At 42.4% G+C, this 21,414-nt stretch overlaps 1 protein-coding gene across 4 annotated transcripts in view; it reads left to right on the plus strand.

Annotated features, from left to right (window-relative positions):
* The window catches only part of FAM13A (family with sequence similarity 13 member A), a 129,950-nt gene that overhangs the window by 42,554 nt on the left and 65,982 nt on the right, over window positions 1-21,414 (plus strand). For 3 of the 4 annotated variants that reach the window (XM_063422065.1, XM_063422066.1, XM_063422064.1), the window contains exon 6: window positions 4,895-5,067. In XM_063422065.1, coding sequence (XP_063278135.1) covers window positions 4,895-5,067 — 173 coding nt within the window. Of the gene's footprint in view, window positions 1-4,894; window positions 5,068-19,163; window positions 19,437-21,414 lie in introns of those variants that run through there. The other variant, XM_063422067.1, reaches the window with a different exon arrangement.

A 21,414-nucleotide genomic window follows, 5' to 3' on the forward strand; every position in this document is an offset into this window, starting at 1 on the left:
AAATAGTCTTGTTCTCATTAAGACATCTGAATTTGCATAAAACATCAGAATTTCATTGAACTTCAAAGCTTCATGCACTTTAGGGTTGCATCAAATTTATAACTTGGATATCTGAGAAGAGCAGAGTGCAGAGGAGGTGGTTTAGTCATCCAATGCCTAAAAATACAAATAGAGTAAGAGAAATCCAAATTTGGCAGTGGCAGCTGCATGTATTCTAAAGATGACCACATTTATCGTGACTTTGTGGTTTCAGTATGGCAGTTAATCAAGGAAGGATTTCAGGCTTGGCTTTGAGTGTCAAAGAGAGTTGATAACTGAATTATTTTTCAAGTATGTGCTGATTTTGCTAAACCTGGAACAATTACAGAGCTATTGGTCTTTGTCTCCCAGTGTCAGTAATTTGAGATGATGAGGCATCTCTAATTTGAGAAGAACTTCACAACTGTAATATGCCTATGTGGTTTTAAAATCAATATTGTAGGAGGTAGGTGAAGTAATGAATCAAGGTGGGGTTTTGTGACAGTTTTACATTTCATTACTTTCTGAACAGAATCTATGTTTTGGGGAAACATTTGGGCACAAGCCCATTGTAAGTAAGACAGCAGCCCTACTAAAGACAACTGTATTGAGGGACACCACTTGTCACCAGTCTCGGCTGGGACATTGAACCCTTGACCACTCCTCTCTGGATGCATCCAGCCAATCCTCATCCACCAAACAGTGCATCCATCAAATCTATGTCTCTGCAATTTGGAGAGAGGGATGTGGTGGGACCGTGTCAAAGGCCTTATAAAGTCCAGCAGATAACATCTGCTGTTCTTCCCTTGCCTTTAGCTCTACTGTTATGGGAAAAAAACGGCAGAATAATTCAGGTTTGTTTGGATTATGTTGTTCCGCACCCTTTCTGAGTTCTTTGTCCCTACTGGTGTAGTCCACACAGCATTCAAACCATGACTTTGGCACTTGCTTCCTCACACACAGAAGTTCTGTGCCATGGCCAGTAACGTAATCACACCCTCAGTAGGAGCATAGGAATAGAAAGTGAGAGAATAATGTAAAAACTGTGAGATGAATGTAACTGAAAAATCTCACTGCAGATTTATCCCTGCCTTTGAAATCCCTTTGGTCCTGAAATATATCTGGAGGATAGACTGACGTTAAAGCTTTGTGCTAATAGCTAGCCAAATTGAGACTAGAGTGAAAAAGAAGTCAGCATTCCAAATTTCCATGCATTGCTCTGCTATGCCTGTTTTTCCAGAGAAATGTACTTTATTTCTATTCCATGGGATATTTGTATTGATATGGACAACTTTTAAGTTGAAAATGCACTAGGGTGCCAAAGTATGAAGCCTCTCAAGAAGTAATATGAACCTCTTTGCTTTGATGGACAACTGTAAGAATTGCATTTGTGTATTAAGCAAATTTTTAACAGAGATTTCTCTTGTCTGGAAGTGTACTATGTTCATACACCTTTAAAGAAAATAATGTTCTGTGTATGTTTTAAATACCTGGTGGGTTTTTTGAGGATTACCTTCTAGAAATATCTTTATTATCCTTTCAGTGATGACATTTAAATATTAATTCACAGCTAGTTTTTCTAAAATATCTGCATTTAGACTTCATAATTACTTAAATGGGTATGAATTGTCCAATTATTTGGGCATGTTCATGCATAGCTTGAGATACTGGAAGTTTTTCATTTTCCTACTTGAGAACATGAGTGAGGTACTCAGAAAAGCAGGATGGCCTGTGCTAAGGATCTGTCTTGAAACCATGTTGATTCATATGCACAGAGCTATCCAGACTCACCTGGAGCAGCTCCTGTTCTTCAAAAACAGAGAAAGACTAGTCACCATACCATGTCAGATCTTTAGAATATGTCATATTCATCTTTGATCTTTGAACCCAGGAGCTTCTGACACCTCACAGGGAGATGAAACATCCCTATGATGCAGCCAGTCAGTTATGAGGAATCTTGGTAGTGGTATTGTGTGGGATGATGTCAGCTTGGCTGGTCAGTTTGTGCCTCCAGGTGAAAGGTTTTCTTGCACTTTCTTCAACACCCATCATGATGCATGTTTATAGTGGTCATAAAACTGATTAGTTTCTATTACAACTGCAAATACAGTTCCTTGCATCTGAACTTTGAGACAACAAAACTTGACAGCCAAATGCAGGATGTATAGTGTAATACTTCCTTGTAGTTTTCTGTTCTTTGGTAGTTTTATTCTTTTCTGTCTTTTATTACCTTTGATTTCAGTAACATCTGATGCTATTTTGCTTGTATTTGGCTGAGAATGAAGGTGTACTTTAAATTATAGAGTAGAAGACTTCAACAGAGTCCATGCTGAAGCTATGGACTGGAGCTATGCTGTAACAGCCCACAACCTCCCCAACATACCTGCTTCAGGTTGAGTCTGAACTTTGTCAAATGCAATTTGAGGTTAAAGCTTCACCAGAGAGAAAACCTTCAGGAAAGAAAAATCAAATTTTTTTTCTTCAGCAAAGCCTACTCTCTGGGCTTGTCCTGGGATTTATTAGTGTCATCTTCCAAAGTGATGTATATTATGTATTTACAAAGATTCATAGATGTGTGTTTGTTTAGTGGTTAGAATTTGCCAGAGAAAAAATACTTCTTTGACAGACACCACATCAGGTATCTATGTATGTATGGCAGATCATATGTTCTTGAGCTGGGCTTGTTTAGCCTGGAGAAAAAGAGGTTGAGGGGTGAAATTATTGCTCTCTACAGATACCTGAAAGGAGGTTGTAGCCAGTTGGGTTCTTCTTCAGTGCCTCCAGACCCCAGGCCCTGCTGCCTCCTGTTGTGATTCTCTCGTGTATCATTGCCGTTGTGTAGCTCTCTGTCTCCCCTCCTCCCCACAGACATGGTTTCCCCTTTGAAATCACAGCACTGCTGCTGTTTTGTACCAGCTGAGAGGCACTGCCTGGTGTCCATGTGCTGTGTGCCCAGTTCCCGTGGTGCCAACAGCCAGAGACCGCTGCAGGTGATAGGCTAACAGACTGCTGCTGGAAACAGCAGCCATCCAAAGGTCACATCCTGACTTCAGGCAAATGCCCGTTGACATCAACAAAGTCAGGATCTTACTCAGAGCAAGCAGTCCAGAGGCTGAAACTAGAGAGCCATCTCAATATCGCTCTCTGATTTCCCTTTGCACATGTTTTATTTTTCATTTTATTCTTTACAAAGCTCATTAAAGAGCAGCCTTCTGTCCCATGAAACTTTTCAACATGCACAAAGCATTTGAAGGCAACTGTGAGAGGAACAAAGTACTAGAAAGTACTAGAAATAAAGTAAATTTTACAAAAAAAACCCTTAGGGTGAGCCAGGTATGAAAAGGAGTTCAGAAATTCTGATTTAATGTCCAGCATATTTATAACAACTACAGCAGGCAGCAGAACTGAGAAACTGATGCATAATTAAAGTTTTAGGAGGCATGAACATTCTTTCTTTAGAGAAAAAATTGTTACAGAAGAGCCTGTGAATATGTGCGTAGGTATAGTCAGTATAGTGCACTTGAATTTTCAAAAGGTTTTAATGGGATTGTCAATGGTCTATAAAGAAGCAAAGATATCTTTGCTTCTTTAGATCAGAAGGAAAGACTTTTTATGGATTAATAACTAGAAAGCAGTAAAAAGACATGATTGGTTTATTGGTGGAGAAAGGTTTTCTGAGAAGTCCCTTAAGCATCTTTGTTGGAATCTGCCATTTAACTGCGTCCATAATGACCTAGAAAATACTCAGGGTACTGCTAATAGAAAAGGATTCAAGGTAGGAAAAACCAAAAGCTGGCTATAAGGACTTTCAGAAGGCTTCTAATTTACTCTTTGTTGGGTGAAAAATGGATTAGTTGAGTTTCCATCACTATGTGCTAACTGTATCCACAAAAACCCACAGATTATATAAATGTGTATAATAATGAGCTCCAAATTAAGGAATCATGAAAGCAAATAAAAAGTTAGATTTTCATGAGAAGCCACTACAAAATCTGCCTTCATAAATAATGCCACATGCAGTTCTGACTACATTTTAGAAAGGACTTCATAGTAGGTGAAAAGATGTAGAGAAAAGCAGCCAAAAAGATCAAAACATGACTTCTGTAAAGTTAGAGACTATATAAACTTGTATTTTTCTGCCTGATTAGAGACCACTAATGGAGTAGTATAAAGTCAAGACTGGTATGGAAAAGGTGGTTAAGAAACAGTTACTGGCAAATTCTCATAGTTCAAAACCAAGGTAAAGATTATGTCACCATACCTAAAATAGAAGCACTTTTTAATCAATTTTAATGAATGTGTAACAATATTGTGAAACTCGCAGCCGTTGGCTCTTTCAAAGGCCAAAACCAGAAGTGAATACAAGAGAAAACTGAAGATAATCGCAAAGGTTAGGTTCAATGTTTGCTGTTAAAATGAGGGGCAGACCTCTGAACTTGCTCTTCTCCCCTAAGCATTCTCAGAGCACATGTTGATATCAATTGTCAACAAAAAGGGTGGGAAGGGGATTGAGAAGAGCTATAATAATTGATGTTAGTATCTGTTTCTCCAGTAGTGTCAAGAAGCAAATTCAGTGTAAACTTTTTTAGCCTGTTTGCTTTGATACAGAAAATAAGTATTTATTTCTCTTACCTTTCTTTTCTTAATTTTTTTCTTGCCCCTGCTCTTTCAATAGACACGCCTTTATTTTTCTTTAAATAGTCTTTATCAAGCTGAGTGTTTGATTTATGTGTATTTTGTAATACTGTTTTGCACCTTGTCACCTTTGCTGTTTGTACACCAGTACAGAATGTCTTTCAGTTACAGATTATCTGAAAGGGCTGTTCTGGCCATTCTTCCTTTCTCATTTCAATTTTCTCTCTCCTTGCTTCTGTAGATGACCAAACCCCCAACAGAACGATCGAGCCAAATGGACCTATTGCCACAACCAGGCCAGTCAGATGGAATACCCCAAGTCAGCCTCCAATTAACAGACAGTGCTTCATGTGGGAAGGAGATGAACTTAACAGATGAAATGTCCTTCGTTAACAATGATGTGTTTTTCTCCAGGTTAGTGTTCTTTTTTTGGTTTTTATGTTTGTCTCTTTGTTTTGTACCTGCACCTCTGGCTCTGGGCATTTTGAACACTTAAACAGGATACTGGGGTGTGAGATAAATTAATGTGCCTTTTTCTGTTGAATCCACATCCATCAAAGCCAGCTGTGTGCTTTGGTTCAACCATGTGAAGGTATCCTGCTTGGTGAAGGAGTGCAGGTGGACAGATTTGATCTACAGTCAGGCAATAGAAATTACACCAAGCAGAAGATACAACCAAAATGTGTCTCTTTTGAATAATCAAGTGTATTTGATCTCCACAGTTTAAGTCTTAACAGATGGCTGATTTCATTCTCACTCTTAAATCAAAAAAGGAAGGGGCTTTTGAAGGATTTTCTCTTTCTGGCAAGAATGGTGCTACTGATAGTACTACTCCATTCAGACAAGAATAGAATGTGTAGAGTATCTATACAAGTATCTTTCTGAATTTATCTGTGAGAGTCTATCAGTTTAAGGCATCTATAAAAGTATCTATCTAAAAGAGTATTTTGAGTTTTGGTTGTTGGCAGATTGTCTGTTAGGTAAACAGGTAATGGGCATTTTGCTGTCTTGTAAAGTTCTTCCCTGCACATCAGGCTGAACCAGGATCTTTTAATTATTTTCAGGATATTGAAGTGGGTCTGCCGTTCTCTCTCCTCTTGTGTCTAGTGCAGCACATGGGGAATTCAGTTTACTGTGGAAAATTGCAGTGTGCTACTGGAGTATGGAATTGGCCTGATGTGGGAAATAGTGCTGTTCACATGTCATGAAACAGAACACTGCAGTGTCCCAGCATACCAACCAGAACACAAAGCTGAGGCAGTGCTGCCAGACACGTAACTGAATGACTTCACTGTGTACACAGGAGATGTGTGCTATTCTCAGCATCAGTGCAGACAGACAGCACTCAGTTTACAAGACAAGTTAGCAAATTATGCACTAACACCAGATTTTGATTCATAGCGATGGTAGCGAAACATAAATGTTGAATTTGGTTTCTAGCCCTTGGCAGGCACACATGCTCTTTAACTCTTCAGCTGTGTTAGCTTTGTGTTTCACTCTGCCCAAGCTTCCCCAAAAATTCTTGCAGCCAGAATACATCAAGTTTTTTTACATGGCTTCATCAATCCAGCTGCTTTTGACTGAGATGAGTTAGAAATCAATGATCAGATCAGGTCAGCCAGCAAATTGGAGAAGGCAACACAATTCTAGCAATCAGAGAAGTTCCTAGAGAAGTGTGGCAGAAGTTCCAGCCTCTTGTGTTGATACGCTGGAGCCTGGCAGAGAGTGTGCATGTGCTCTGCTATGTGTTCCAAGGTGTAAAGGGAAATGAAGTGCCCAAGGGTTGAAGTGAAGAACTGCCAGGTGTCATATCTGGGAAGGTGTGTGTGACTGATGTACTTCATGAGGTACCCCAACAAACTGCCTTTCTTTTAGGAGAGCAGTCCCCAAACAATGTAATTATTTGCTGTAGGGAATCTTGCTTTCCTGTCAACGTGTAATTGCTTAGAAGAGTACTGCTGCTCAGACAAGAAGCTGAAGTATGGGGCAGTTGAGCCAGTGCTGGCACAGGACATTAGGCACCAAATGAAATGTGTTTATAACGAGGCAGAAGCCTGATCTTCGTGCTCAAGCCTTGGATTGAAAGATGTCCACATCTCTGATTTTATCTGGGAAATTAATTAGCTGTAGAAATTAATTATCTGGTAATCCCATTTTGTTCAAGAATGCCCTAGTTTTCCTTCCTGTCACACTTCTGTGCATATTTACCTAATTGTGTTAAATATCTATGCTGCCGTTTGCTTCTGGTACTTTTTTGTCAGTGATCTACTGCTGCTGCTGAAGGAGGAGTAGGTAGTGTTTGCTGTTTCCTTCTCTGCTTCAGGCTGGCAGGTTGTTGGGCAGGATGGGATGGAGAGAAGGCCCTAGATCTGGGAAGGAGCAGAGAGGTATCTAGCAGACCTAACATGCTTAGGGGACAGCTGTCTGTGCAACGGGCACAAATCTTGATTCCCTGGCATCAGTGTAGTGCTCTGATATATCAGGAGTAGTTTTAAACATGCTTTTGGCAGCCTTGTGCCACTCCCATGTAATTTAAGCCCACAATGAAGTATTACCTGGTATTATTTCAGTGCAAGGCTATTATTAGGAATTTTCACCTTTTTCAGTAGAAGGATTCTGGCATCTGACCTAGATTTGCAAAGTGCAAACACACTGTTATTCTTGTTGGGGGGGTTCTGTGTCACAAGGTACCAACAGTTCTAAAATAAATGTTATCATTAATTATATGTAATTACCAGATAAGTTTTAGTGAAACTGCTGTATCTGCTCAGCTATGATACGATCTTTGTTAGAAAAGAATAAAGGTTGTTCTTGGCGGTGATAATCTTTTGCTGTTTCATGAAAATGCCTGTGGTTTGTTCCCTTTCCATGCTCAGATACCATGATGAGGGTGAATTAGAAGAGGATGAAGGCCTACACAGAACAGTAGATGCAGAATTCCACCTTTAGCAGCTTCACAAGTGTAACAGTGAAAAGTAACCACACACATGAAGCCCCTAAAGCTCCCTCCAGCAAGGATTACAATCTTTAATAAATTTTCATTTGACACTAGAGCCTTTAGGAAAAAAAATAAGAGAATTATGGTTGATTAGTGATTTTTAATACTGTTTAAAGTGCCTGTTAATATGTCTTCATACAGTTGTCCTTAAAATGAAGATCCACATATTAAGTAACAACTGCAGTTGTGACTATGTCTTCTATAATTACTTTTTATTTTTTAAAAATACTGAAAGTCATGTTATGCCTCCTTACAGGTATGATATTCCTCTTTGCAGGAATTTTTTGAAGGTGCTGCTGTCATCTGAAATACGCAATGCATCAGTTGCAGTCAAATCATTGCAGAGCATAAAATCTGTATCACCTTTTGCTCACAACAGTTATCTTAAGAAAATATTATAAGTTAGGTTCTTTTTTTCTGAACAAAATAGGTGGATTAACTCTATGTACCTGCAGTCCCCACTAGCACATAATATGCATGTTGTTTTGAAAATTGCCTCATTGTTATAGCTGTATGCCAAGGGTGAAGTGCTAATTATACAGTAGCAGAAAAGTATACCTGTAATGCAGCTCTTGAGTAAATCCAAAAACAGTGGAGAGAGAAAGGAAGAAAGTAGGGAAGGGGCAGGAGAGGAGAGACTGGTCGTCTGAAAAAAGGATTCAAGTCTTTAGGCAGTATGCAGCCTGTTACTTCTGTGAGTCCCATCTAATTTTTGCAAGAGTTCCTGTGCAGAACTTCAGGGCAGCCAAACCTCCAGACCCTGGGAGCGACACACATCCTTTGTCTTTATCTGGACGAGAGCCATAAGATACACCCTGCAGACTCCCAGGAGCTGGGGAGAGCAACCACCTTTGTACTGGAGAGTGGGCTGGAGCTAATGGGGCTTACCAGGCTGGGTCTGGAGTCACCTTGCAGCTCTGTGAAGCTGAGAGTCCGTTTGGGTCCCTCTTTCTTTCTCTCTCTGGAAGGAAAAGGTCTGCTCAAAGGTCTGGTTCACACATAACTGCAGTAAGAATTGGCATGATTTCGAATATGTTTAGAGGTACTAAAACTTAAAATAATTGCTTCAAATAATAGATTCAAATGGCTTTTACTTCAGGGTTAGATATATTAAGATTTACATGGATACAAAGGTGGGAGCACCTCTTGCAAGTAGTTCTCTCGCTTTTCGTGCTAAACTTTGTATACAAGCAAAGAGAAGAGAGAATCTTCAGGAAAGTGGGAAAATGCCTTCTGTAGTCAAAATGTGAAGCAGGGGATTGAGAGTGGTAAGCATAAATACCTTTCCTGATACTGGCTCAGAGGTGCGTGCTGTCTGCAGACTTTAGTTGACACTATGCTGGATCTTTTGGCCAGGAAAGGGCACTGAAATATGTTTTGTTGTTGTAAATGTCTATTCTAGTACTTGCTGGAGCTGCATCTCTTTGCACTCCTGGGACTGTTTTGAAGAGGGATCCCTCAGTGGGAGAGCATTCTGCTGTTTGTGGTGCTGTTAGGCTCTGTGCATGGAAATATCAAAGGAGTGCAGCTGAGTACCCATCCTTGCCTCGTAGTGATTGTGTGCTGGGGAGTGGGTGCCGCATATGGCAGGCAGACTTCATGAAAAACCTGTGCAGCTCCTCGGAGCCACTGCTTAGAGCAACCACAGCAGTTGTTCAGTAAGCAAGCCTTTTGTAGCTGCATCTTTGTGTGCCAGAGATCACAGATTCCTGTTTGTGACTGCCATCACAGCTGCAATGAGATTTGCCAACACAGATACGCTGTGCTGGCTTTCTAACACGTGCGTGTTCTCAAAGAGAAGGTTTGTTTACATCAACCTTTTGTTCACAAAAATCCTTATATCTAGCCTGTGTCCTGAAAATAAAGGGATCACGTGCCTAGTAACATGGTAGCATCCCTAAATTAAAGGGTTAGTTAATGTACCACGCCATGCCATCTTCATAGTGACACTGTGTATTTTCGCTGCTAGTTATTGAGGTATGAAAACATACATATATTTGTGCACTGAGAAGTTTGTGCTTACAGTAAACACTTCCCCTATTTGTTGGCTTACCTTTTAGCAGCTGTAGTTTAAAACCGAGGCAAGCCAAAACTTATCATTAGTCTCTGGCATGTGATAAGAATTGGCCTGTTCTTGCCAGAACAAATCAAACAGGGGGGCTAGTGTTGTTTGCTTAGCTGACTATTTTTGTTTAGGTTTGGGGTTTTTTTGTTTTTGAAGTCTGTCATGCCAGTACATTCAGTCCCGATCAAAAGTAATAATTTGCCTTACCACTGAGGAGCCTTGCTGGCAGATTTACATAAGGAATTGCCGCCAGGCAGCAGGCAGGGCTGCCCTCCAGTAGCCATGAATTCTTCAGGAAAATGATACAGGGAAGGGGTATAAAGGTCTGGAACATTGGTAGGAAGGTGGTAAGCACAGTTGCCTTTTGCATCATTCAGTGTGCAGGAGCCTCTGGCAGGCCCTGTTCTGAACCCTCAGAGAAAACATTTTATGTAAAGTGTTGTTGCTTTTTGCCACTTTCTGTGTTTAGGTTGTGTTGAGTTAGTTTTTCCAAGCTGACTCATATAACTTTGCAAGTACATTTGTCTCCACCCTCCTGCAATCAATTCCCTTCTTTCTTTCGTTGTGGGATGCTGGCAGCAGGAACTGCCTTACATAATGGGTTGTTAAGAAAAGCGTTTCGTTTTCTGAAAACACAGCCACAAAGGCATGTGATTTCTGTGTCTCTCCAAGGCAGGTGATTGTGAATGACAAATTAGGGTGTGGTCTGAGCTTTTCCTGGGTTCTTTTCTCCTGTCTATAGCCCAGATGTAATAACAGTTACAGACACACGTAATTATGTAGATTTTTTCCATGCAAGTCACCTGGGTGGATATCAGTGTATTTTTCCAAGCATTTGACCTTTCTCTTCCACCCTGCACAGGTTACTCCTTTAAATTAGACTTTGTCCATCACACTCTTCTAACTTTCCTTTATGATTGTAGCCATTTTATCTTGGTCTCTCTTTGTAAGATTTACATGATGACAAATTATGGTTTGTGGGATGGAAAACATTTTGAATCTGATGTCCTGACCTGTGCCATAGAAGTGAAGGTTCATCATGTAAGCAAGAAGAATCATATGTGAAACAAAGATCTGGTGACTATTCAAGGTAGAAGGCACATATGCACTTTATTGTCATAATGTGCATATGGAAACAAAAGTTCTTCTTTCTGTCCCTGAGCCAATACATTAACTTTTCCTGTTTCCTGGAACAACATCCAGCAGCCTTAGAGATCAGAAAGGGACTACAGTAATTGAGTAACAAAGCTGGAAAAAAATTACTCCCTTTCTGTACCCCAGGCATTGCTTTCTCAGCTAGAAGGATTCTTTATTTTGTTATCTGCTTTTGCTGTGAGGAGGAAGTCCCTACATCTATGAAACTGAGGGATTTCTGGTGCCAACTGGGTCACATACTGGAGTTGCTGAGGAAATAAAGAACAAAAATCTGTATGATTTTTAAATAATTTTTAAACAAAAGGATACGTGACCTCTTATTGGAGAACACACAGTGAATAATAAGGAGTTTAAGCTAACTTTGGAAATCTTTGTGCTTTTAATATTCATGTGTATATAAACCAAGACAGCCATCACTAACCAGTGTTTCAAGCAAGTAGGGAAGAAGCAAAGCCTCTGCACCATGACTTGACTTATTTTTACTTTAATAAGTAAGTAGTTCCCTCTCCTGTAACTTCCTTAGGCTGTCTGCTGAAGTGCCCGGTGCATTGCTCAGATGGGAAGTTCAGCACAGAGTGCTTTGTTTTCGTTAGCTTTGCAGAGCCGGCAGTTTTCTGCCACCTGAGGCTGTGAAGTATTCCTTCCCCTGTGGCTCTCCAGAGGGGACCTGGGCCTGTGTTCTGCAGGCAGTCCCCACAGGAAGATCATCAGGCAGAGGTCAGTGGGTTCTCAGTCAGGTTTGTTTGCTGCTGCAATTTCCCGGTTCAGCTGGGAGAGCTGTGCATTAGGACGTTGTGTTCAGCACATTGCAGTGTAGGCTGCTGGGCTCAGCTGTGACTTCCTATGACACACATGTATATTTTTATTCAAAGTGGTCAGCTGGCTGTCTAATAAGAAGAGGCTGGGCATGGCATGGCAGAGTTGTCACTCTCTGCTCCTGTCACTTTGCTTGCATCAATTTGGCTCTGAGCTGTTTCAGTGTTGTAAAATCCTTCTCTTTCATGGTCAGTGGCCATGAGAGATTTCCTCTTATTTTATCTGTTGTGAGGAGTATGATCCTAAGCTGACTGCTTATCTACAAGCTGCACTTCTCACATTGCCTCAGTGCCTTCCTCCTGGCCGGAGAGGGTTGCAGTTAGGAAGTGTGAAGATAGTTCTGTTCCTGTACCAAAGCTTTTCTTTTCATTATGCACCTACTGAAATAGTGTGTTTGTGCTAGGGATGCCTGCAAAGAGAGACCACTAGGTAGTTGCAAAGAAAAGCTGCTTGGTTGTTAATGACTTCCAGTTGTTAAGGCTTTGACAGGACTCCTGGAAACAAAAGATTCCACACCAGTTCCTCAGGTCTTCTCAGTCTCAAGCTCTGTGCATTCAAAAAGTTTGAGTCACATAGAGAGGGATTAATATCTAATAAAATGACAGATTTATTGTTCTGTGTTATGATTAACAACTATCTAGCCACTATAACATGATTGGGAGCACTACTAACACTTCACCATATTTTATAAAATTTATAGATGTTTCCTTTAAAAACCCACCCTGAAAACTTCAGAAAGTGTCAAATTGAAAAAGAAATTCAAGTGACCACTGTTCTAACGGAGCTATTGAGCGTCAAAGAAAAAAAAGTTTCCTCTAAAATCTTGTTAGCTTTTGCTGAATGTATGCTCCTTGAGTAGAAAGATACAGTTTTTTCCCCAGACTCTGAGAAGTGATTGGGAAGTTGAAAACTTACAGACCTTACCCATGTTGTTCTGAGTGTTCCTGATAATGAACTTGTATGCTGAACTTGTTTTCCTGCAGTATCCACTTGTGCCACTCCTGTCAGGAATGTCCTGCAGTGGGACAGAAGTGTGTTTGCGCAGCCTGGACACGTACAGAGCAGCTGGGCTGAAAGCTGATGTTGCAAATGAGGGGCACAGCAGTGCGCTGTGCTGATTAAGCCCAGTATCACTGTATCTGGCTGTGCATAAACAACCATTTGTTGTTTCTTGGTGTACACACAGCTGGGCGCAGGAGGAAGCCCCAAGGCTGACCTGAGAGGGAGGGCTGTGTTCTGCTCAAATGCAGTCAGGTGCATTTTACTGGATGTGGTCAGAGTTGCCTTTTAGCAGGATCCCCCTTGCTTCTGTGGCAGATGCATCTTGCAGCTCTTGGCAGAGAGCTGGAGTTACTCTCACTCAGCTCATTCTCATTTTAGTTGTTCTCACCCAGCTCACTCTGACCTCCCAGCCAGAGTCAATCTTTCCTGCCGAGTCATCTTTTTCCCACCAGCTCTCCCGAGAGCTGGCCACTGGGGCACTGGTGCAAAGGGAGAACTCCTTTCAGTCACTTCATCAGCTGGAGAAGAGGAGCTATTCCTGGAGGGTTTTTTCTGGAGGGTGACTCTGCCAGACTGCCTCCCTTGCCAGCACAGACAGCAATTTATCTTTCAGTGGAGTAAAAATCCACGTGCAGAAAATGTGAACGGTGTGGCCTGTTCTTCCACTTTCCTCAGCCCCTTCGTATATCCTTGTTTTTCATGTGTACTACAAGCATGTCACTTGAAGGTGTTTTTCGAAGTAGGGAACTTGAAGGATGCAGAGGTATGGACTTCAAAGGATAGTAATTTTGTAGAGGATTGGAAGGATGTTTTTAGAAGATGGGAAAGTGTAAAAACAGTGACAGTTTTGGTAGGTAATAAAAATTACGGAGGGAGCATCAAAGACTCATTTAAAATTTTTTAAAAACCCTTTTGCTAACAAATGAATGAATGTTTTTTGTTATTTTGAATGACATTTTCATTGGTCTGAAACAGCTGGATTTTTTAAAAGCTTTTGTGCAGACAGTTGTATAGAAAAAACGATTTAGTGTTTTAAACAAATAACAATTTAGAGGAGTGGGAGAAATTTCACTGGACGCTAAAATTTAGGAATTTCATTAGATTAGAGCTCTGGAGAAAGCCTGCTTTGAAAATTACTTGTGCTACACTGGACTTCCTCTTGTTTGCTTGCTCTGCCATGCTTTGGCACTTAAACTAACTGGTGCACATGAAGAACCTAGTGACCTTGTCACTCAGCATGCTTTACCCTGTTCCCACAGCAGATTAGCTGACACAACCATTAATTACTTGTTGCTTTCCCAGGAAACCCTTTAGGAACCTACTCCCAATCTTCCCCCTTCTCCAGGATGGAGGCCAGGAAGTAATTTCTGGGCTGTCCCATGGGGTGAGAGTCCTTTGGAACAAGTTAAAGCAGCGGACAAGCGGGTGTGGCAGTGCTTGCAGAGGACACTGCTGTGTAATGAAGGAAAGCCACAGCAGCAAGTCCAGGTCTCCAGGGAGCATGCAATGTCTCTTGCAATGGGAAATGAACTTTTGTGCTTATCTGTTGGACGAGAACAGGAGTGCTGAGAACCTGAAGCTCTGAGAATCTTTCAGTTTGGTCCATACTTTTCTCTTGTCCCTGCAGTTTAAATAACAGTTCTGGAATGTTTCCTCCTTAACACATTTTAACTAGTTTAAAAGATTTAGAAGGTAATTTGGCCTCTAAGTTGCAGGAAGGAACAAAAAAGCTACTGTGCAAAACCCAGTATATTTTCCATAGATATGCCAACAAGGCTTGTATTTCTAATGCAAAAAGTAAAAGAGGTGAAATGAAGTCAACTGGGAGCAACCTGCTTCTCTTTGGGACAAGAGAAGTATCAGTTATGAAAATAAGTAAGAAATATCTGCAAATTCCATCTAGACAGGTTACATAAGGCTTGGTGTTCCTAAACAGAGGCAACTGTAATTTGTAAGAGCATTAAAAATTCACTATAATTGTTGGTGAATTACATCAGTAATTAATTATTCTCACCACTTTAAAATGTCTTAATTTCTAGGCATAAATTGCCTATCTTTGACTTCCAACCATTGAGTCTTTGTCAGTTTGTGTGTACTAGGTCAAGTATTAATGTTTCCTGCATGCATTGACAATTTTCTTTTAAAAGCTCTAAATGTGTGGGTTTAGATTTTGGGTGCTCCTCATGGGTTGTCTCTTAGCATTCTTCAATTTTTCACAACTTACTTGGGAATGGGAATTCCTGAACTGATTGAAGTCTTTTGTAGCAACCAACCCAGTAGGAAATACAGATCTAACACACCTTTTGAATGTAATACCCATGTCGATGTCTCTGAGGATGATAATTTCTTCAGCCACACAATCACTCTGAGCTTGTAAGCACGTGTTGTACCCCCATCTTGCACAATAGTTTCTTCCTGGTTGTCCCCTTTTGGAGGGTGGGGTGTCTTTTTAATTGTCTGCTTTGTTTGGACTTGAAGGGCCACAGTTTCCAAGTACAGTTTCTATTTACTTGTCACTTGCTTATTTCATATGTGCACAAAAGTTTCTTGCCTGAGGGAGATTTTCCAGAGTATTTGTTGTGTATAATGGCAGATGTTCATATGCATAGATACTTTAAAAAGGAAAATGTGTGTATTAATATAAGTACATGTACATAAATAATGGAATTTTAATATTTTTATTGATGGTATTTTGAAAAGTACATTCTGTAATTTTCGGTCTGGCAATATCTTTCGTTTGCATTTCATGTTTCTGCCAGAGGGAAAATATTGCATAACTTAGTAAACATTGTGGGGATAAATTGATGGTATTGAGCAGCATCCTAAAAGCCCTCAGATTTTGTCATACCAGGCAGGATTGTTTTTTTTTATATTTTTTTAAATTTTTGAGTAGTATCTGATTTGTGTATGACTCTATAGTGAAGCAAGGGATAACTGCTTTTCAGGAGGCAGACACAACCACATCCTCATAAAATCCATTATTTACATCACATATCTTGTATCCTTCTGGTGCTGCTCACAGATCCTCTTCTCTTGTTGTTTTATGTGCTGAGAAAATTACTTGTTGTACAGCAAAGGATGAAAAGGAAAGAAAGAGAAGAAAGCACTTCTGTAATGATGGTTGACAGGAGACTTCCTTTTGAAACATGCAGTTGTTCTTTAAACTTTGATGGAGAAAAGTGATTATTCATATTTAGTTCCAGCCAGTGGTTTTTTCCTTTGTTGAAACTCGGTAAGAGATTTACAAATCAAACAGTTTGAACACAGGTATTGCCTGGGTGTAGGTGCTGAAGTCTGACAGTATGTGTTGGTATTTCAAGGGACTTTATAATTTGTATTGTTATTTGCCGTCTATTTTCCTGAAGTGTTTACAGTATACTAGGGAGCATACAGTCAGTGGAGTGCTGTGCCTGTCCTGAAAGAAGGTTTTTCCTCATCCTCTGTTTCTATAGTTGGTGGTACCATAAAGGGTTTCTGTGGTGCATTGCTGCTGCCAACAGATGAGTTTGACCTTTCTGAGTAATAGAAATGCAAAAACTGAAATATGAAACTTGCAGAAGAGGTTTTGTCTTCTTTGTTTAACATGGGAGAACAAATTCAACAAGTACAAGCAAATCCAAAACAAAGTGTTATATAATCCCAGGTTTTATGTGTTATAGCCCAGCTTGAGTAATGAAGTTAAAAACGGCATAAGAGGGCAAGGGAAGGGTAGGAATTACTGCCTCTGACAAATAGCAATTTGGTTTTAGCATCAACATCTGTGTGAAGGAAGTGGAATTGTTTGGTGATAAGACTGCAGCTTTCTGGCAGCTTTTGTCTGCCTGCTTTGTGCCACAAATAAATCACTTGTGGTCCCTACCCATGAGCAGGGGAGGTGAAGAATTAAGATTTGTGTTTTTGTTTAGCAGCTGAGAGATTTAAAAGGCCTATTGAGACAGTGTGAATTGAACTAAGGTGACATGTATCCTATACTACCGCTCTTACCTATGATTGGCCACAGTCCTCAAAATAAATTTTAAAAATTTCACTCTGACATTTTTTCTTGTTAAAATCTTTTGTTGCAGTGTCTGCAGCTGCTCTTGAGTTAAAATTTTGGGAAACGAGCAGTGCTAGCAACCAGCTTGCATATTTTCAACTTTGGTCCCCTTTCTTTCAACAGTTGCTGAAGTTGTGTGCCAGTGGGTGCAGGCAAACGTAAGCTCTTCTTACGTCCTCTTCTTAGTTCTGATAGCTTTGGCAATGTTAAAAGAGACATATGAGGATTCAAAGTAGAAAACTGATACCTATTGAGGGGACTGCAAAAGAAGACAACAGAAACAAAAGGTGGATCTGAAAGTGTTGAGAGCATGGGGAGCCCTGCAACTTTACTGTTGGCGTCTGGTTGATTTTAGCATGATGCCACAAGCTAACCTTCTTCACTGATGCTAATCCATAAATTAATCATTCTGGTTATTACAGCCTCTCTTTTTGTTAGTGAATTCTTTGTCAAGGAGCTTAGTACTTTTAAGCTTATTTATACAAGCAAGTCCCATGGAAGTTACAACAGAATAGCTAGTGTATAAATTCGTACTGCAGCAGCTATTTGAGTTATTCCACTTCTGTTTATTCAGCAAGCTGCTCTGGAGAACCGTGACTCCTTGCCCATGTAGATGGGTCCTTAGTTAAATGTGGAAAACTAAGTTTTTCTAATGGCATCCTGATGGTAACACTCAGTTTATAGAAGTGTAATCAACTATGAATAATTGTGTGTGTATAAAAAAAGGCTGCCTAGGAAAAGTCAATTTGATTTATTGTCAAACTGTAAAATGGTACAAGGTGCTTTTGTTTTATACTGAAGTAGTTTTATGTATCAGAGTAAAATCTTTCTCTTGTAGTTTTAGTTGCTTATGAGCACATATGGTGCGTTTAATTTAACAGGAAGTCATCAAGATCCTCATTTAATTGCCATGGATAAAAGCAGCCCAGATCCATGATGGCAGAGTGCTTTATCAGCATTGGTGACTTTCCTAAAAAGGGGCCCTGTGCTGCATCTGGCATGACTGTCACTGCAGAACAGGCTTGTGCTGAGGCAATGGGCAGAAGCATTTACTAATGCACTTCTTCCAGTCAGCCAGCTGACAGGAGCAGATATTAAACAGTTTGGAGTACTGAAGCAAAGCCACGGCTCAGTTGAGCACCGTGTCTCTACTCCATGCCACTGCTTTCTGAACCTGCAGCTGCCCGCTGCTCTTGATTTCGACAGAAAATGCTCCTGCCTCCCGCTGGCAAAGGTCAGGATCTGTTGGGAATCCCTGTGAAATGTCTGATACCGTCTACTAACCAGGGAGTGTTGGGTGCTTCTCCAGAAAGCTGATGTGCTCATGTTTAGTTTGCATGACCTAGATGTCTGTGGAAGTGTTAAAGGTGCAGGTGCTAAGCTCCTGCCACAGCTTTCTCCCAAGCCAGCACTAATCCTCACTACGGCTGAGCCAGGAGGTTCTTCCAATATTGAGTTGAGTTTTTGAAGATTGACATGTGCCATGATGTTTGTACCACCTAAAACTGTTGAAAAGACACTCTTAGGCCTCTTTATCAGATTAGGATCATCCCCTTCCCCATCACATAAAGTGTGCAGTGTGATAATTGTTCACAGGCAGGGCAGCAGCTGTTTCTGCCGGATTTTGGAAATGGAAAGCAATTCCTCAGGTCTTCTGGGCAGAGGAGCTGCAAAGGCGAAAAGCAAAACTCTGGATATGCTCCTTCAGTAGCCATTAAACATTTTGGTGCAAGACTTTAGTGCTTTTATGCTGTTCATTTTCCAAGGCTGCTATGTCCTGGTAAGTGACACACCCCTTGTGGGCGGTTCTTTTGCTATCGCTCTTGCCAGCCCTAAACTTTTACCCAATAAAATGGTGTGATTTGTTGTTTCAGAGCAATCACAACCACAGATGTAGAAGCAGGGGTGCTTGAGAACAGCCCACTGGGAACATGAGTTTGGGTCAGCATTTGTCTCTTCAGTTCAGTTACTAAGGGAAGAAGAGCTCTGTTTGCCGAAGGGCAGAATTGGGTGGCCAACTACAACACAAACCTTTCAAACCGCGGTAGTATCTCCTGCAACACAAAGAGATCAAGTTCAAAGGTTGTGCCAGCCCTACTAGACACCGATCCATGGTAAAGGTGTGTGAGGGCAGAGCCAGAGTAGCCCCGCGAGGATGTCGTGGAGCTTTGCGGGTGTCTGAGTGCCCGGGGCATCGCGCCTGCCCTTCCCAAAGCGGAGCCGGCGCCTCTGCGGCCGTGTTGGGAAGATCGGAAGAGACTACATTGCACCCTGGGCGATTTTATGAAGAAGGGCGGTGCGTTGTAATTACAGAAAGGGATACAGAAGACCTTGTGGGGTCTTTCTGTTGAAGGGAGCCATGAGCCCTCAGCTTGTAGCATCTTTTGCAGGCCCGGAACCAGCTGGACATCAGCCGCTTTTGGTTAACCTGTGCCTGCCGAGCCCGGTGGGGCGAGCAGGGACAGGGGCCGTGGCGGGTGTCGCAGCTGGGGGGCCGGGCCGGGGCACTCGGTGCTGGGGCGGGCCGTCGTCAGCCGCCAACCCGGGCCCGGCACCCCCTTGGCCCCTCCCCGGGGCCGGGCGCTCCCCGCGGCGAGGCGCTGGCGGCGCGGCGCTGGCGGCGCTGCGGGCGCGGCGAGAGGCGCGGCGGGCAGCCGGGCGGGCAGCGGCTCCATGGCCAGCATGGCGTGCGAAGTGATGCCCCTGCAGAGGTACGTGCCCAGCCGGGGCAAGCCCGGGACCCAGCGCGGGGCTTCTGCCGAGCTGTCCGGCACGGGGGAGCCGGGACTCGGACCCCACCTGGGAGCAGGCATGCCCGCTCGGGAGTGGGATACCCGCCCCGGCGCCGGGGCAGTGCAACAAGTACGGCTATTTGTTAGCGGGTCTCCGGGGACAGGGGATCTCTGGCGTCCTCGGGCGGAGAGGGGAATTCGATGTAGCGCCCCGAAATCCACACAGCGCTCTCGTGCGGAGTGGGAGCAGCCCTGGGTCCCCGCCGGCTCCGGGCGCCCGGACAAACCCGAGCCCTCCGCGGGCTGGCCGCGGCGGGGCCGTACTGCGGTGCGGGAGCGCGGCCGGGCTGCCCCTGCGCACAGCCCACACCCAGCCTGCCGCAGCATGGGCGAGAGGTTTGGTTTTCGGAGGAAAAAGGCTGGGTGTTTTCAGGATGCCGACGCACACCTCCCTTCAGCACCAGCTGTGAGAAGGTACCTGTGCTGGCGTGTGCTCCTGCCACACTATGGCAGGGACAGGTGCAGTCAAGCTTCTGAAATGGCAGGGCACAGACCCACTGCGGGGAGGAGTGTACACAGCCCTTTCACTGGTCATCAAATTCTTAATTTTATTTTTACTACTCATTCAGTTCTCAAAATTAAGCAGGCTGTATCTCCCGTAGTAGTATTTGAATGTCTGGAATATCAACCTTTGTGTAATCTATGAAACACTGAATAAAAAACTTACCGTGTTGTTTCAGCACTGTGGTGGTGCTGTTTCAGTAGAAGCTGCAGAGTTTCTGCTTACTTGAATACAATAATATAGTAATTGCAATTGCTGCCCAAACTGTTATCATCTTGATAAAGTGCAGGGTCCTCTTAGGGTAGATGTGGAGAAAGTCTCTGCAGTCGTGGGGTTCCATACTGATGACTGCAGAGAAACAGAATATAGTTTGAATGTCTTAAAGAAGTGGTCACGGGGCATCATTTCTATTTGAAGGACCAGTCTCGCGTAATATTTTTAACCTTTCTGTTCCTAAGGATCTGACTGTCCTAGCAGTGGTCGGAACAAGGGGTTGTTATTGTACTCTTGACCCCAGGGGAAGATAGGTTTCACAGGCTGGCTCTAATTAGACTCTGTTGTTTCAAGGACTGTCTCCATCAGTTAAGAGATTCAGTCAGCACTTCAAAAGTGATGCATTTTCTTCAAACTCCATTAAGCCATAAGCATGGTACAGAATCATTTTGAGATTTTCAGTTGAAATAATTCAGGAAATTCTGGCTCCTTTTCCACCTCCTTGTTCTATTTTTAGTCTATGTACTTTTTAGCACTTTGGGTTTTTTGGCACAGATTGCCATATCCCTTTAGAGTGGCGTTCTCCAGGTTACACCGTTATTTCCCTGTTCTTCCCTCCCTTAGGGCAGAGTTTTGCTGGCTTTGAGCGTTTTCTGTCAGCTTCAGGAATGCTTATACATCTAGTATTGGTTCATACCGGCGTGGGTAGCACTATGTTTGTGGTAGCTGTGGGGTGGATAGGCTGATGTTGCTGTTCCAGCTGAGGGCATGGACCAATTGCAGTGCATGGTTCCTGCTACAGGTTTAATCAGAGCAGTGGCACCCTTCATGTTCTGTGATTTAGGACACTTGCCAAGCTGAAAGAATCTCTCTTTCCCCCTCAAGAAAGGTAATGAGCTGCCTGCAGTAATCACACTTGGTTCTCTTGCTGGGTGAGTGAACTTGCTCCTGCCCATCTCCTGCGGTGCCCTGCTGTGGACTCTCCTTGGGGCCACGAGGCTGGTCATGCTGTGCCTGCCATGGAAACCTTCCTGTGCTGAAGCAATACAAATGTGTAACTGGTGTGTAAAACTTGGGAGAGGGAGAAGAGCTGTGTGTCTACCTAGATATGTGTGAGCTGTGACTCTGTCTTCCAGAAAATCATATAAAGTGCTTCCATAGAGCCATATGGACTATATGGTA

This window comes from Prinia subflava, chromosome Z (genome assembly GCF_021018805.1).
Source record: "Prinia subflava isolate CZ2003 ecotype Zambia chromosome Z, Cam_Psub_1.2, whole genome shotgun sequence".
Lineage (NCBI taxonomy): Eukaryota > Metazoa > Chordata > Aves > Passeriformes > Cisticolidae > Prinia > Prinia subflava.